Raw genomic sequence first — 15,233 nt, 5'->3', positions numbered from 1 at the left:
AGTTAATTGTTTTGAAAAAGGCTCAATCTCATATTCGAATCCTCAAAAAAAAAAAAAAAAAAAAAAAAAAAATTTCCGCTATATAGAAAAAATGTTCACGAAAATGATGTTTATAAGATTACTATTCGTCTTAAATTATGTCTAACATATAATGCATACTAATTAGCTTTTTCTTATAAAAAACTGCTTGCATAATTAATTTTAAAAATTAGAATTTTCGCTTTCAGGAAAAAAAAAAGTAGCCGTTGCATCAGAACTTTGAATGGTCTAAAATATTGTGAAGTCGGATTTTCAATCTCTTGTAGTTTACGAGATCTAAACGGGACGGACGGACAGACGGACAGACATTTCGCACAAAACTAATGGCGTCTTTTCCCCTTTCGGGGGCCGCTAAAAATACTCAGAAAGACACAAAGATAAAGGCACATTCCTCGTTCCATATGCTAGGACAAATTTGTACAAATGCTCTTTCTTCCCTAGTGCCTTGTGCTATTACTATTTGCATGGAATGGGTTGCCTGAGCTAGCCAGGAAAACCAGTGACTTGGCAGAATTTAAGTCATTGGTTAATATATGCATGACTAAATGCATGACGCGTAGGACGTAATCATCTTTTTTGAAGTGACTTCTGTATCATATAAGATAAGATAAAATACACACATACGCCTAAGGCCGCTTGATTTACATTATAGATTGCAGTTGGTTTAATAGTTTGAAAAATCTGGCAGAATTGTCAAGACCTAGAAGATATATCTATCTGTTGGTTAGTCAATATTAGTTGTCCTTGACCTTCGTCAACGAACTTGTAACTTGTAAATAACATTTTTTTTACATAGGTGACATAGACATAGGCCTATCAGATTTATTAGATGGTCTAGTAAATAGAATCTAGATCTAGACTATAGACTAAATTCTAGATGAATGCAACTTTTGATATCTTATAGATCTACTCAGATAGATCAGATAATATAGATCTATTCTAGTCATACGACTTGGAAGACTTAGTAATATTAAATATTATATAGATTCTAGAAATAAATTTAATGTAGACTCTACTCTACAGAGAGTTGAGAGAGTCTATAGTCTACTCTACTTCTATTCTACATTGACTACATCTATAGCTAGATCTAGATCTACTTAGCTAGTGTTCTAGTAGTGACTTCCCTAGATTCTGATCTACGATAGAGTCTCATAAAGTAAAGTTTTAAAAATAGAAAAAAAAATGTTGCTTGGAAGATTAATGCAACGATTAATGCCTATGCGACATTGCCGACAGCCATGGATTTTCGCATGGTAAAAAATATAGATCTACATCTAGTCTAGATTAGTTCTAGATCTAGATTCTAGATAATTATGATAATAGTATTAAGTATAATTTACTATAATAATAGATCGATCTAGAGTAGTTTATGCTATTCGGACACCTATAGGCCCAAATTTGAAAGTTTGACTTTGACAGCGCATTATTTGACAATGGTTCGACATAGAAAAGAAAATGAAGTATCAAAATCTTCTTTAGAAAGTTTAGTTTAAGGAGAATAAGGATGACTACTTATATTTGTACCCCTAAACTATATTTGTTATTATATTTAAGGTCAAAGAGGCTGCATGTTTTCATTTAATTCGGACAAATTTGACCCACATTATTTGATTCCGGACATTATTTATTTCGGACAGTCTCTATATTTAGGCCTCAATAAACTCATATTTTAATTCTTTACTAACATTAACTAAATTTTAAGATCCCCAGGCATAATCCCTCACATTAAATCATTAAGATGTTTTGGAATTATGCATAAAAATACGAACACAAAAGTAAAAATATGAACACACTTTTTCTACCAAAATTAGGTCACTGGGATAGTGACTTCATACCGACTTTTAGACTTATTTTATGTTTGAATTGTTTGCATGATTAGATGTGTGTTGAATGTTTGTGTTTTTTGTTTATTAATTTAATACATTTCTAATACAGATGTCAGATGATCTTTTGTAATATAGTACAGGTTAGGATAGCCATTCTTGCCTAACTGAATCCTCTATATTCTCTCTATATTAATCTAGATCTATCTCTAGTAGGTCTAGATCTAAGCATTTAACTTCATTCAATGTACCAAGCTCACTCCAAACATTTGCCAATTTATTCTATATTAAAAAAACAACAACAAACGAACAAATATAATATAAGATCATTTTTTATTGATGTCCAAAACTGGCTGTCCGAAATAAATTTTGGTAATAAAATCGTAATTTAATTCGGACACCCCATTAATTTTTTATTTGTATGGAATCAGACAACTTGGCTTATAAATCAAATAAATCAGCTCTAAAAACAGAATAAATATTGCCAGGCTCATTAGTATAGACTTAGCCAATCAAAAAATATAGTCTTAACCCTAGGAAGAGGTAAAGTCATCCGGGTAACATAGGAAAAAACAACAACCTGACTTACACATTTGAAATTCGTTTTTCTTACATAAGAAGACAGCTAAATGGAAGGAAATTGTTCAGAATCATTGGAAAATGGACAAGCACATTATACAGCGCGCTAGTTTTATAATAGATATTAAAATAATTATTTAATGACCACAAAAACAGCGAATGTCCGAATTCATGTAATGTCCGAAATAAATAAACTACTATATATTCTATTCTAGATTAGATCTAGTAAATTCTAGATAGTACTAATAGTAGATCTAGTATAACTTTTGTCATCAGTTGAGATTCACCATTTATACAATCATTTGCATTTATTTTTGATTGATTTTGAGATCAGTTTAAAATACCAAATTTTAAAGTAATATACAACACATTTGAAGACAATATTTAAAACTAAGACTTTAGGAATTTTGTTGTGAATAAAAGGACTCTTTTTCTCAAGTAAAAACATACACACATAAATATAACAGACAGAACACACAAGAGGTCTTGACGGGTAGCGCTGATACAGTCTGACCCAGTAAGGAGCTAATGAGTTTTTGACTGTTCGGTTTAGTCTTAATTGACAGAAGTCAACCACTTAATGATGACTTGACTTAGTTATGATGGAGTTTTTGTTCAAAAAATTAGTTTTTAAACATTTTATTGTGAATGGTTTTTTTTATGCTCTTTATTTTTATAAGGTTTTCTAAGCAGCGCAACAGTTTAGATGAAATGTTGCCTTGCCTACAAGTTATCACATTTTGCATTGTTGCACAGTAAAAATGATCCAGATCTTCTTTTATGTAGTTAAAGCTATTAAGTATATATAGGAAAATAGCCACTGTGCAATTTTCTTTACGTTTCAAGGGGGTCTTCCCATGAAAGTTTGTTGTCAACAATGATACCCAGATATTTGTACAAGAGTTGACTTGTTTATCTGCAGTTTATGTATCAGTTCTTTGTTCCTTCTGAAATCTATGATTTTTTATTAGCTTTTGTGACTTTCTGTTCTAAAAAGTTGTCAGTGCCCCAGTTTGTAAAGTCTTCAATTGAATTTAATCTCCTGAAATAAGGCCAACTGTGGCAGTATTGTTAACAAATTTATTGAATTTAACTGAGTCATAAAGGCTTTTTATGTCATTAGTGTAACTCGAATCAAAGTGCATTATTATAGTATAATAAGCCTAAGGTCAATTTGTTTACCTTATGAGACTGATGGAGTGAAGTTAGTTGTTTTGTATCTAAACTGTAGTAAAAATGGATAAATTATGTCACAGATATGAATGTGTCACTGCATTTTTACTGCAGGATGTATTATTTTTCTTTATTTCTATTTAAAATATGCATACAGCTTACCAAATTATATATTCTTATACTCTTGTAGCTGCTATTTAAAAGTTATTATGAAGGTTCTATTACTAATAAAAAGTCTAAGATTAAAACAAAATTAGTTTGAAATTCAATTGATTATAAACAAGCCTACTTTAAAACTCAAATTCAGAACTACTGACTTAGGATTTCTTAATAAATAGCAAGAGAAGGATTTCATAATAAATAATTAGAGACTACTGTACTAATAATATTGTTTAAAAATGACTTTATCATCATTTTACAACCTTTTTTAATTTTTTAACATTCCATGTTTAATGCATTGTTAGTAGTAAGCATCCACATCCAATGTAATTAATTACTGCAAGTAATACAAATAATAATGATCTCAGCTGTCCAATGCTTTTGATTAGTAATTTACAGATGTGTAACATTTATATGAGATTCATTATTATGAAATTAATCAGATGATATCTGTATGCTCATGCACTTTTTCAACAGTAGCAACATACATGCACAAGCACAATGTCAAAATACAGATTCTGGCTTCAAACTACAGTACATCAACAATATTGCATTACTTCATATGGACAAGAATGTGATGGATGGCAACTTTGTTAAAAACATGAATGTTTTACTGGATTCTGTTGAGAGGTAAATTCCAAAATGTTTTGAACTTATATTATAGCTTCATTAAATATTGCATTTAGAGCTATATATAAATTATAACTTGTAATAAGAAAATGAATTTTAAAAAGGTTTTACATTATATTTAATCTATTTATTTTCTAAACATTCAAGATTACTTGGACAATCTTTTGCTAGCAAATTGTTTTGCAATGGACTAATCATCCATTCTAAGTTTCGTCTAAGTTTTGAACAAAATTTTAAGACGTATATATTCCTTTTTTTTTCCTTGTGCTGTATCTTGCTGAAAGCTGTTTGCTGATCATGTAACATGGTTGTATCAATTAATTGTTTTTTCTTATATGGATTAGTATTACAGATCTCATTAATATAATTAAAAATTCAAAATATCTGAGATTTACTCCAATTGGGAACAGAGCAGGAAGGACTAGTCCTCCCGTAGTGCTCTGGCAAGAAACTAGGATGTCCAGCATAAGTGACAGTATCGGGAGTCATGGTTCGGACAAAACCAGGCAAAATATGCCCCAACATGACACAAGACAATAATTGACTGGTCTGAGCTCATAAACTGCTACCTTGGATCATCACGATCTTGGTTACGCATATACTGCCAGATGCCATGGGCCCTTTCTGATTCCTCCCAAGATTTTAACCACTTTGCTTAGATTTCTGCTGTTGCCTGTAAAAACCTGCTTGATGCTTTGAGACTCATAGCTGCCAATGTGCCCTCTTTTGGGAGAATGCTGCAATGTGAGGGCATCCACTCCAAAAAAAATGACAACTCTAGTAAATCAGCAGATGTTATCTGCTGTGCTGAGTGCCTCTTCTATTGCGGGTGATGCTCCCTACCGCCACTTACAGATAGTAGACTATAACAAGAGTCAGTAATTGTGGTAGTGCTGGTTTCTTTTTTGAGCATTCAGGCTCTAATAGCCTCAAATGCCCTATTTATCCCTGTTAATTCAGCATCAATGAACCTAGTGTTGAAGCTGTATGGACCAGAGAGCTTGTCTGGTTTAGTCCAGGTAGTCTATTAGGGCCCCATACCTTGACCCATTGATTTATCTATAGATGGCATCTGATTGGGAGGTGGACGTATGCCTCTTGGTGGTTCCATCCTGTCCTACAAGGGTCAGGTTTATTTGTGGGGTAGCCTATCTTCTACACAGAGGGCATTTACAAAATAGATTAATTGATACCTGGTCAGTGGAGAGACCATCTTTTTTGTCAAATAATAATGATGTGTAGAAATGACCCCATTTTAATGGAGTTCTTTTCTCTCCACTGTTTTACAAATATAGATTTGGGTAGTCGTAGGTAGCTTCTTTTGTCACTCTCTTATGTGACAACTAGTAGCATCCTCTCTTTAGTTGTAAGGGAGCCACATTGCTAAGTATTTCTTTGGCCATTGTTGGGCTTGTCTTAAAGGTGCCGCAAATAAACCTTAGGCCCTGAGCCTGAACCCTAGTATCAGAAATGGTGAGTCTTACTTCATCTGTCCCAGCCATTATTTTTTAAGGGTTGTTGATTGCTAGTTTAGTCTTTAGATAACTAGGTACCACTCAATTCTGAAAAAAAAAAGGTTTTCAGCACATCATTTTAACTCTCATTTATCCAAAAATTATATTTATACTAAAATTTATATTTGAAGCCTTGTGACATTTTGCAGATATAATTAATTACTGTAAACCTTGTTTTCTATTCTTTATAATGTTAGCTTTCTAAACACAAAACAGATTTTTTAAAAATATTTGTTAAAAAATCAATGTTTAAATAACATTTTCAACATTAAATTACCCACTTCATCCACATTTCTTTATAAAATTATTAAATAATGGTCATCTAGGCAACTATTATTTTATAGTAAATTAAGGATGTATTTGTGCTAATAATTCCCTTTTTATTTTTAGTAACAAGTCTTGTTTGGCTCTTGCTACAATTGGCAATAGCAAGTTTTACAGTAATGGGCTTGACCTGAAATATATGGAAACTCTATCACCAGAAGACCTTGTGACATTCATCCATGATGCTAAAAGGTTACTTCATAGAATTCTGTTGTTTCCGATGCCAACACTTGCTATTTTAAATGGTAAGTTGATGCTACTGTAAGTCATAAAATGTCTGTTTTTGTGAGCACCAGGAAGAAGCTAGTGATTTTTAACAATGTCATTTATTTTCCTTTTTTTGAGCATGTTGAAAACTAGATTTTCAAAAGTACTTTTCATTAGTAATGATGACATGTTAACAACATGCAATAGTGTTTTTCAATAAGTAAAATTTCCTTTACCAAATAAAACTCAAATCAATTTTTAAATATTGCAAAAAAAATAATCACTGAAAATCAAACAACTGTTTTTCTCATGCTGTATTATTTTGTTCTATCATTACTTGATCCAACATCAATTAAGTGTCCTAATTTTGTTGATGGTTGTTGACTTGTAGCTTTAGTGATTATCAGTCATTGAGTCAATCATAAGGGCTTAGAAATGTATATTGTAATGAGCTGACTTTTAAGAACATGAAGCATTGATATTTCAAATTATATATCTAGTGTTTTAATTATCTTAGGAATGGATGGATAGTTGATATTTGATGTATGGGATATTTAGCTATGGGACTTTATATACATTTTATGTAAATGTAAATCAGTAAGGACTTAAATATATGTATTTTTTCTATGACCATCTTTTTTTTTAATCTGTTTACAAAATTGGGTGAAGTTTACAAACTATATATTTTGTTTCTTTTAATTGATTGTGTATTTATTTTATTGCACAGGAAGTACTTATGCATTCGGAGCTTTTCTGGCATTTGCACATGATATACGCACAATGAGCACTGATAAAACAGTTTTGTCATTTACTGCTGTTCATGAAAAAAGACGAGTTAGTGGATTTATCAGAGACTATTTGAAGTAAGAAGGGTTTTTTTTTTCAGCAATTTTTTTTTGGTATTACTTTAAACATCAGTCATTGAGTCAATCATAAGGGCTTAGAAATGTATATTGTAATGAGCTGACTTTTAAGAACATGAAGCATTGATATTTCAAATTATATATCTAGTGTTTTAATTATCTTAGGAATGGATGGATAGTTGATATTTGATGTATGGGATATTTAGCTATGGGACTTTATATACATTTTATGTAAATGTAAATCAGTAAGGACTTAAATATATGTATTTTTTAACTTAGGCATTGTAAACCTTAAACTAGATTTAGAATAAAGAGTTACGCGCTCTTGGCAAGATGGCTGCTCCCTGTTTACTGTAATCAGAGATGAGTTAAATTTTTCGTTTTGTTGTATTAAATCAAACCAAATTCATTAAAAAAGCTATTTAACTAATAAACTAATATCTTTAAATTATATATTTAACTTAATTCAGCATTTTTTCTACTAATTAATTCAAATTAACAATTCTTAGCTTAGGACTATTTTGTCTCACTAATCCTTATAATTTATTAGATCTAGTCTATAAATTTATTATTATATCCTTAGATTTTAGATTTAGTCTGTCTAGTGTTAGACTTAGACTTTAATTAAGGCTTTAGATCTACTAATCATCTACTAATACTACTAATAATAACTAATAGTAATATTCTATGTAGTTAGTTATACACGTAAATATATTGATCTAGAATTAGATCTAGTCTAGGTCCACATTTTGAATTTAATAAACCATTTGATTTGATTTAATTGTCATTGTAAACTAGCTTTCACTTTAGATTTAGACTTAACTTAGGCATTGTAAACCTTAAACTAGATTTAGACTAGACTCCTTTAAAAACTAAAATCAAGAACAGTCATCATGAAATTGCTCTGGCTATTTATCCTAATAATCACCAAATGCACACTAGCTGAACACAGAACTAGATCTACCTTTGTCAACAACTAAACTTAAAAAGGAAACAACAGTCATAATCAATCATCACACTTTAGAACAATGCAACTTCAAAAATAACCTAACATACACATCTATAACATTAAAGAAGATTACCCATCACAAATGGAAGTTCTCAATCAGACACAGCAGAAATAAATACCTATCACTGTTAATATTAATGGCAGGAGATGTAGAGTCAAATCCAGGGCCTAGATCTAAAGATAGATGCAACATCTGCAAAAAAATATGCACCCTGAAACAGAAAGCCATTCAATGTGACACCTGCGATGAATGGTACCATGCATCATGTCTCCATATGAATACACCTGTGTATTATGCCTTAGGCAACAAAGACGCATCATGGCACTGTGTACCGTGTGGGTTACCTCAGTTTACATCAGGACTGTTTGATTCCTTTGATGCGGACACTTCTAACCCATACAACATCCTAAACACCATCCCGAACCAAACTCACCAACCACTAGCCAGATCCACTCCTGTTAAACCTAAATCTACTAAAATTAATACAACAGCCTCACTAAACAAACCTACTAAAGAAGTAATACCAAAATACCTTAAAACCTTAGTTATAAATTTTCAAAGCATTAGGAACAAAACAGCAGACTTAGAAATTTTATTAGAATGTGAGAAACCAGACATAATTGCAGGAACAGAAACTTGGCTGCATCCTGAAATTTATAATGCAGAAATTTTCAATAGTAATTATGAAATTTTTAGAAAAGATAGGGCTGATAATCATGGAGGAGTTCTTTTAGCAATAAAAAACACTCTTATAGCAGAAGAAATTACCTTACCTAACTCAAAAAATGTAGAATCAACATTTTGTAAAATTAATACCACCTCAACATCCCTAATAATAGGCAGCATTTACAGACCACCAAATTCTAGTTTAGAATACATGCAGGAACTATGTAATCAGATTACTACACTTAAAGAGACAAATAAAAATGCAGTTTTTTGGATTATGGGTGATTTCAACCTACCTGATATAAATTGGAAAACACTAACCATAGATAAACACCAAAACCTTAAGGACATAAATGAGCTTTTCATAGAAACTTTACACAACCTAAGTTTAGATCAAATCATTAAAAAGCCAACTAGATTAAACAACACATTAGATCTCTTCTTAACCAACAGACCTGGATTAGTAGTTGATTATGAAATTATCCCTGGTCTATCAGACCATGAGATCATAAAAATACACAGTCAGATAAAAGCAGTAGCCAATACAAAACCCAAAAGAAAAATCTTACTCTGGAATAAATGTAACCTAACACAACTACACCAAGCTGCACTAAACTTTCAACAAACATTCTTATTAGAAAAAGACATTAACCAACCAGTCGATGACCTCTGGAATTTCATTAAAAACCATCTTAAAAGCATAATAGAAAATCATATACCAACTAAATACACATCAAACAAAATAAATAAATGCTGGTTTAATAATAGACTAAAGAAGCTTTGTAAACAGAAGGAAAACCTCTATAGAAAATTTAAAGAAACTAATGCAGAAAGAGTTTACAAAAAGTATATAAAAATTAAACACTTAACCCAAAAAGTAAGCAGACAGCTGCAGAGTGAATACATAAACAATGTAATATCTAAAGATAACAACAAAAACCTATGGTCATACATTAAATCTAAGAAAATGGAAACAACAGGTGTAGCGCCATTAAAAGATGAACATAACATAATACATAATGATAATGAAACTAAAGCAAACATTCTAAACAAATACTTTGCATCAGCATTCTCAGCCCCAGGAGACAAAGACATATTACTGAATTTGAACCAAGTAGACAACATAGAAGATATAGTACGTACAAGAAAATGGAATTCAAAAACTATTAGCCAACACCAAACCAAATAAAGCTTCTGGACCTGATGGTATTCCAGCTAGATTACTCAAAGAACTAAGTAATGAGCTAGCCCCAGTGTTCAAAATACTCTTTCAGGCTTCACTTAACCAGGGCAGAGTACCAAAGGACTGGAAAGAAGCTAATGTCACCCCCCTATTTAAAAAAGGAGAAAAATCTGACCCAGGGAACTACAGACCAGTATCACTTACCAGCATCACATGTAAAATCCTAGAACACATAATATGTAGCAACATCATAAACCACTTAGACAAACATAATGTCCTCACACCATACCAACATGGCTTTAGGAAATATAGATCATGTGAAACACAACTAATAGGACTAATTGATGATTTTTCAAAAGGTTTAGATAATAGTGAACAAATAGATGCTATCTTACTAGATTTTTCTAAGGCTTTTGACAAAGTTCACCACCATAGTTTGCTTAAAAAATTAAAATATTTCGGCATTAATGGTCCACTGCATCAGTGGATTAAAGACTTTCTGATAGGGAGAGAACAAACTGTAATAATAAATGGCTCTAAATCAACACCGATAACAGTAAACTCAGGTGTACCTCAAGGTACAGTCTTGGGTCCACTACTATTTTTAATTTACATAAATGATTTACCAAATTGCATTAGTTCAGGAACAAAAGTCAGATTATTTGCAGACGATTGCATAATATATAGAACAATAAAAACAACACAAGACACAGATATTTTACAAAGAGAATTAGATGAATTACAGAAATGGGAATCAAATTGGAGCATGTCTTTCCACCCAGAAAAATGTCAGTTGTTAAGAGTAACAAAAAAACTAAAACAAATTAATTCCACTTATCTTATTCATGGCAAACCAGTATCACAGACTAAAAACGCAAAATACCTAGGTGTTATAATAAATGAAAAACTATCATGGAATCCACATATTGATGAAACTACAAAAAAATCAAACAAAGCATTAGGATTTATTAAAAGAAATTTCTATAAATCAAATAAGAACATAAAACTAAAATGTTACTTAACCTTGGTTAGGCCAATAATAGAATATGCATCCTCCGTTTGGGACCCCTCAACTCAAGAAAACATTAAGAAACTGGAACAGACACAAAATAGAGCAGTGAGATTCATAACAAACGAATATTCACATTTGACTAGAGTAACACCTTTAGTAAAATCACTAAATTTAGAAAGCCTTCAGGACAGAAGGCTCAAAAGTAAAGTAGCAATCATACATAAAACACTGAACCATAATCTTCAAATACAAAAACAAAATTTAATAAAATACTCTGAAAGACACAAAGATAAAGGCACATTCCTCGTCCCATATGCTAGGACAAATTTGTACAAATACTCCTTCTTCCCTAGTGCTATTAGAGCATGGAATGGGTTGCCTGAGCTAGCCAGGAAAACCAGTGACTTGGCAGAATTTAAGTCATTGGTTAATATGCATGACTAAATGCATGACGCGTAGAACGTAATCATCTTCTTTTTTGAAGTAACGTCTGTATTATATAAGATAAGATAAGATAAGATAAACATCCTCAATTTTTGTATGTACCACTTATGAAGTTTAATTTTAGCTGTATCAATGTTTAATGTGCGGAGATCCCTCAACTTTCTTGCCTGTAAAAAAAATACAGTAATAAAATCAGCATTACAAAAAGATATTGTTGTCCATAATGTATTTTTGAATGTTTTTTGTTTTTTATGTTGAGTGATTATTGATAAAGTGTTGAGCAATCAGGATGAAGCTGGCTAGACTATCTAGTGTTACTTTTTTACATAATGTTTTGAAGAAGTTGACATTTTAAGAGATCTAGTTTCAATTACAGCTATGCTATTTTTATTTTCTTATTGACCTTCTCAAGTATGTTGTCTCACTTATTCTAATTGTAGGTTTTAGTTACCAAGTTATGTTTTGATACCCTATTCCCCTTCCTTGATTTACCAATGAAAAGGAGATATGGACTATGCACACAGCAAGATACAAATTTCTTTATCATGAATGTTCCACTTGGTTGCACTATATTTATTTAGAATGAAAACAACTTCTTGTTCATCATGAAATTCTTTTTTTTTTTTTTCACACAAGACAAAACAATTCATTTTTATATTTTTCAAATTCACTTTTGACAGGATAAAGTTAGGAGGTGGAAAAAATGTAGCTGATGCACTAATATTGGCCAGGCATTACAAAGCAAAAGATGCTCATAAAAGTCTGCTTGTCCATGCCATTCATCCTGAGGCCTCACTGTTGGACTACTCATTGCAGGTACTGGAATCCTTCTTAGTTCCTGGACCCTTTCCAAGAGAAGGAATTTTAGGAATGAAGAGCGACATCTACAAGCAGCCAATAGATTCCTTTGTAGAAGATCTGAACATGAAGAGACCATTCTTTGTGGTTCAATATATGACACCCACACAGTTGGCCAATTACAAAGCTTGAAGCTCATGAAAATGATGGACTAGTTAGTGACAAATGAAAATGTTTGTATGCTAGCTGTTTTTCCTTTCTTTGGACTCTTTAAATTGATATTATTTTTTTTAAAACTCACTTGTGATGAGAGTGACTTAATCTAGATCTACTTCTAATGTGAGCTATTCACCGCCAGCAATCGCTTTTCATAGTCAAATGTCCTGTTCAGTCCATTTCTTTTTTGCTCCAGACTTGACCAACTTTTGGTGTCAGTCTCTTTTTGTGCCGCCAGGAGCTACATAAACAACCTCTTTCATGCCCTGTAGAGTCCACCTAAGTAACTGCCAAATGAAGGCTAGTTCTGGGAACTAAAAATAGCATTCTTTCCAGCTCTTACTGTTATGGAAACAAATCTACAATGTTTTATGTTTGTGTGTATGCTTGATACTTTAATGAAACATGTTTTTTTATTTGTTCGTAAGTTATTTAGGGGTAAATTTGCTGGCTTTAAAAATATCATGGGATATTATGCTAATTTAATATAAATGATTCACTGTTGCCTTATATTTTTTTTAACCTTTAGATAAGAATTGTACAAATATTATTTTTTTCTATTACCATGTACTGGAGTCTGTGAAAGTGATAAGAGAACTGTGTTTAGCTGTACGATGACATTTTTTGTTCACAATGATGTCTGCAATAATTATTTTTTAAAAACTTGAATATTATTACAATTGATCATTTCAGTAACCAAATTTTAAGAGAATTCTAGGACATAGATCAGCAAACACTAGTGACCCCATTCCTTTGTCCCTGTTTGTCCTTGAATCTCAATAGTCCTATGTCAGTCTTGAAGCTGTGTTTCTAATATGCAAAGTAAGAACTAGGAAAGAAAATCTTGAATTACATTTGTTTATCCCAGAGATTGAAAAAGTATGTAAGGCAATCAGAATTTTTCATTCTTTTTTTTCTTTTTTTTTTGAAAAAGATCATCTCATTTCATCAGAATTGTTTGACTTAATTTTGCTCATACATTATATCAATTTTGTTCTACTCTAATACAACATGGTGGCTCAAATCTCTGACAGATGATGTCTTGGATATTGTAATATATGTACATACTTGCTTTCACCTATGCAGAAAATGCTTATGAATACTACAAGGTCTTAAAAAACATCTTAATCTACTTGATATAAACATAGAGTTGTGTTTCTAAGTAATTTTCACATCCATTTGTTTAGTCCAAAGGATGTTTATATTGTTTTAAATATTATTTATTGCAAAAATAAAAATGCCTATGGTCATTCTAAAAACAAAGTTTGAAATAATATCTATTGAGTTAATATTGTTTTCTTTAAAATTCAATTTTAAAAAATTAGAACAATAAAAATATTTCACTGCAAGTTGATACTTTTAGTCATTTATATCACCTTTTTCCCCCTCAATTGCACTCATGGGTGAAAGGAAAAATTGTGGGGGGGGGGGGGGGGGAAAGGGGGAGGGAATAGAAAATGAGCCCTAGCATTTTGGTTGTTAATGTTGATTAATAGAACTAAAGTAACTTGATAATTTCTATTCACTAAATAGAAGTACATGAACATTTGGCTCCATGGTCTTGTGTCAGTGTAAGAATGTTTTGAAACATACACATGTAAAATACTAGATAAATGATTGTGTTAATCTCACTGGAAAGACTCCTTGCAATTGTGAATTATTCAAATAAATGAATAGAACAAGAAAGACAAAAAGACTTTTCAAGAAAGCTTATCTAAGGGGAAGAACTCAGCGTTTACAACTATATCGCTTAATAATGAAGCTATTTCCCTTGCTTTGATATCACAGAAATAATTGATTACCAATAATTGATGGACTCATTTATTTATTTATTTTTTTGTTGTTGTTGCTATGTACCATACACTAAATAATTGTTTCAAGTTTCAACTTGATCCGAGAATTTGAGTTTAACGTAACGTGTACTATTATCTTACGGGACAAAACTTTACATTTTATTTAGCCATATCTCTGAATTTCTTCTTTGAAGTAACGTCCGTATTTTTATAAGATAAGATAATACTGAAGAATTAATTTCCCTTGTAGGTATAAAAACAAAATAATTATCAGTGATTAATTACCTAGTTGATTTTTTTAAGATGAATGTGTTATGTTGTTTAAGTAACACTTAGCGTGTTATTAACTTACATTCAACTTTAGAAAATTATCTTTCTAAAAAGAATAGGCTATTAGATTATCTCAGTTCTCTAACAGTTAAATGGTAAAAATGCCGTGGTCTGAAGGAGGACAGCCAGGAATCACTCGTTACAACTCATTCTGCGTGCCATTAGTGTTTAGAAAGCAACGGACTGTAGTGTTGAAGTCGTAACTATAAGCATTTGTATTTCTGAAATGACAGAATGGGTGGTAGAGTTCCTCATGCCTTTGCCTCCTTAAAAATGGTTTTCTTGTCGTTTTGTTTTTGGTGGTCCCTGGTTTGAACCCTGCCAGTCCACCCCCGCCTTCTAGCTTGAGATTTGAGGAACACACGAAACATCTCAAAACAAAGACAGTTCATCTACCTCACCTATCTAGCCAGCTTTTTGCTACTGAGCTGTCAGCTCTTTTGCAGACTGTGCCAAGGAAAAATAGTGCG

The 15,233-nt window shown here is 31.7% G+C and overlaps 1 protein-coding gene across 2 annotated transcripts; it reads left to right on the top strand.

The window, feature by feature from the left end:
- Positions 1 to 815: 815 nt before the first annotated feature.
- LOC106061176 (uncharacterized) lies at positions 816 to 13,989 on the top strand. 2 transcript variants are annotated; one of them, XM_056012414.1, is made up of 5 exons: positions 816 to 1,292; positions 4,254 to 4,403; positions 6,308 to 6,486; positions 7,176 to 7,311; positions 12,307 to 13,989. In XM_056012414.1, exons 1-5 carry the CDS (start codon positions 1,222 to 1,224, stop codon positions 12,614 to 12,616), a joined length of 846 nt encoding a protein of 281 aa, XP_055868389.1. In that variant the 5' UTR covers positions 816 to 1,221; the 3' UTR covers positions 12,617 to 13,989. The 2 variants fall into 2 exon arrangements, with proteins under 2 accessions (XP_055868389.1, XP_055868388.1); XM_056012413.1 differs by having other exon boundaries at positions 817 to 1,292; positions 4,251 to 4,403.
- Positions 13,990 to 15,233: the final 1,244 nt, after the last annotated feature.

The sequence above is a fragment of the Biomphalaria glabrata genome, chromosome 15, assembly GCF_947242115.1.
Source record: "Biomphalaria glabrata chromosome 15, xgBioGlab47.1, whole genome shotgun sequence".
NCBI classification, from domain to species: domain Eukaryota; kingdom Metazoa; phylum Mollusca; class Gastropoda; family Planorbidae; genus Biomphalaria; species Biomphalaria glabrata.
The sequence above is the reverse complement of the archived record's forward strand: the minus strand, read 5'-3'. Positions and strand labels throughout refer to the sequence as shown.

What these genes read in the sequence shown, in the direction of transcription:
- LOC106061176 (XM_056012413.1), top strand. Translation starts at nt 1,222, where the DNA reads ATGTTGCTTGGAAGATTAATGCAACGATTAATGCCTATGCGACATTGC. An exon ending in TTACTGGATTCTGTTGAGAG is followed by an intron (nt 4,404 to 6,307) that starts GTAAATTCCAAA and finishes TTTTATTTTTAG; the next exon opens with TAACAAGTCTTGTTTGGCTC. An exon ending in TTTATCAGAGACTATTTGAA is followed by an intron (nt 7,312 to 12,306) that starts GTAAGAAGGGTT and finishes CACTTTTGACAG; the next exon opens with GATAAAGTTAGGAGGTGGAA.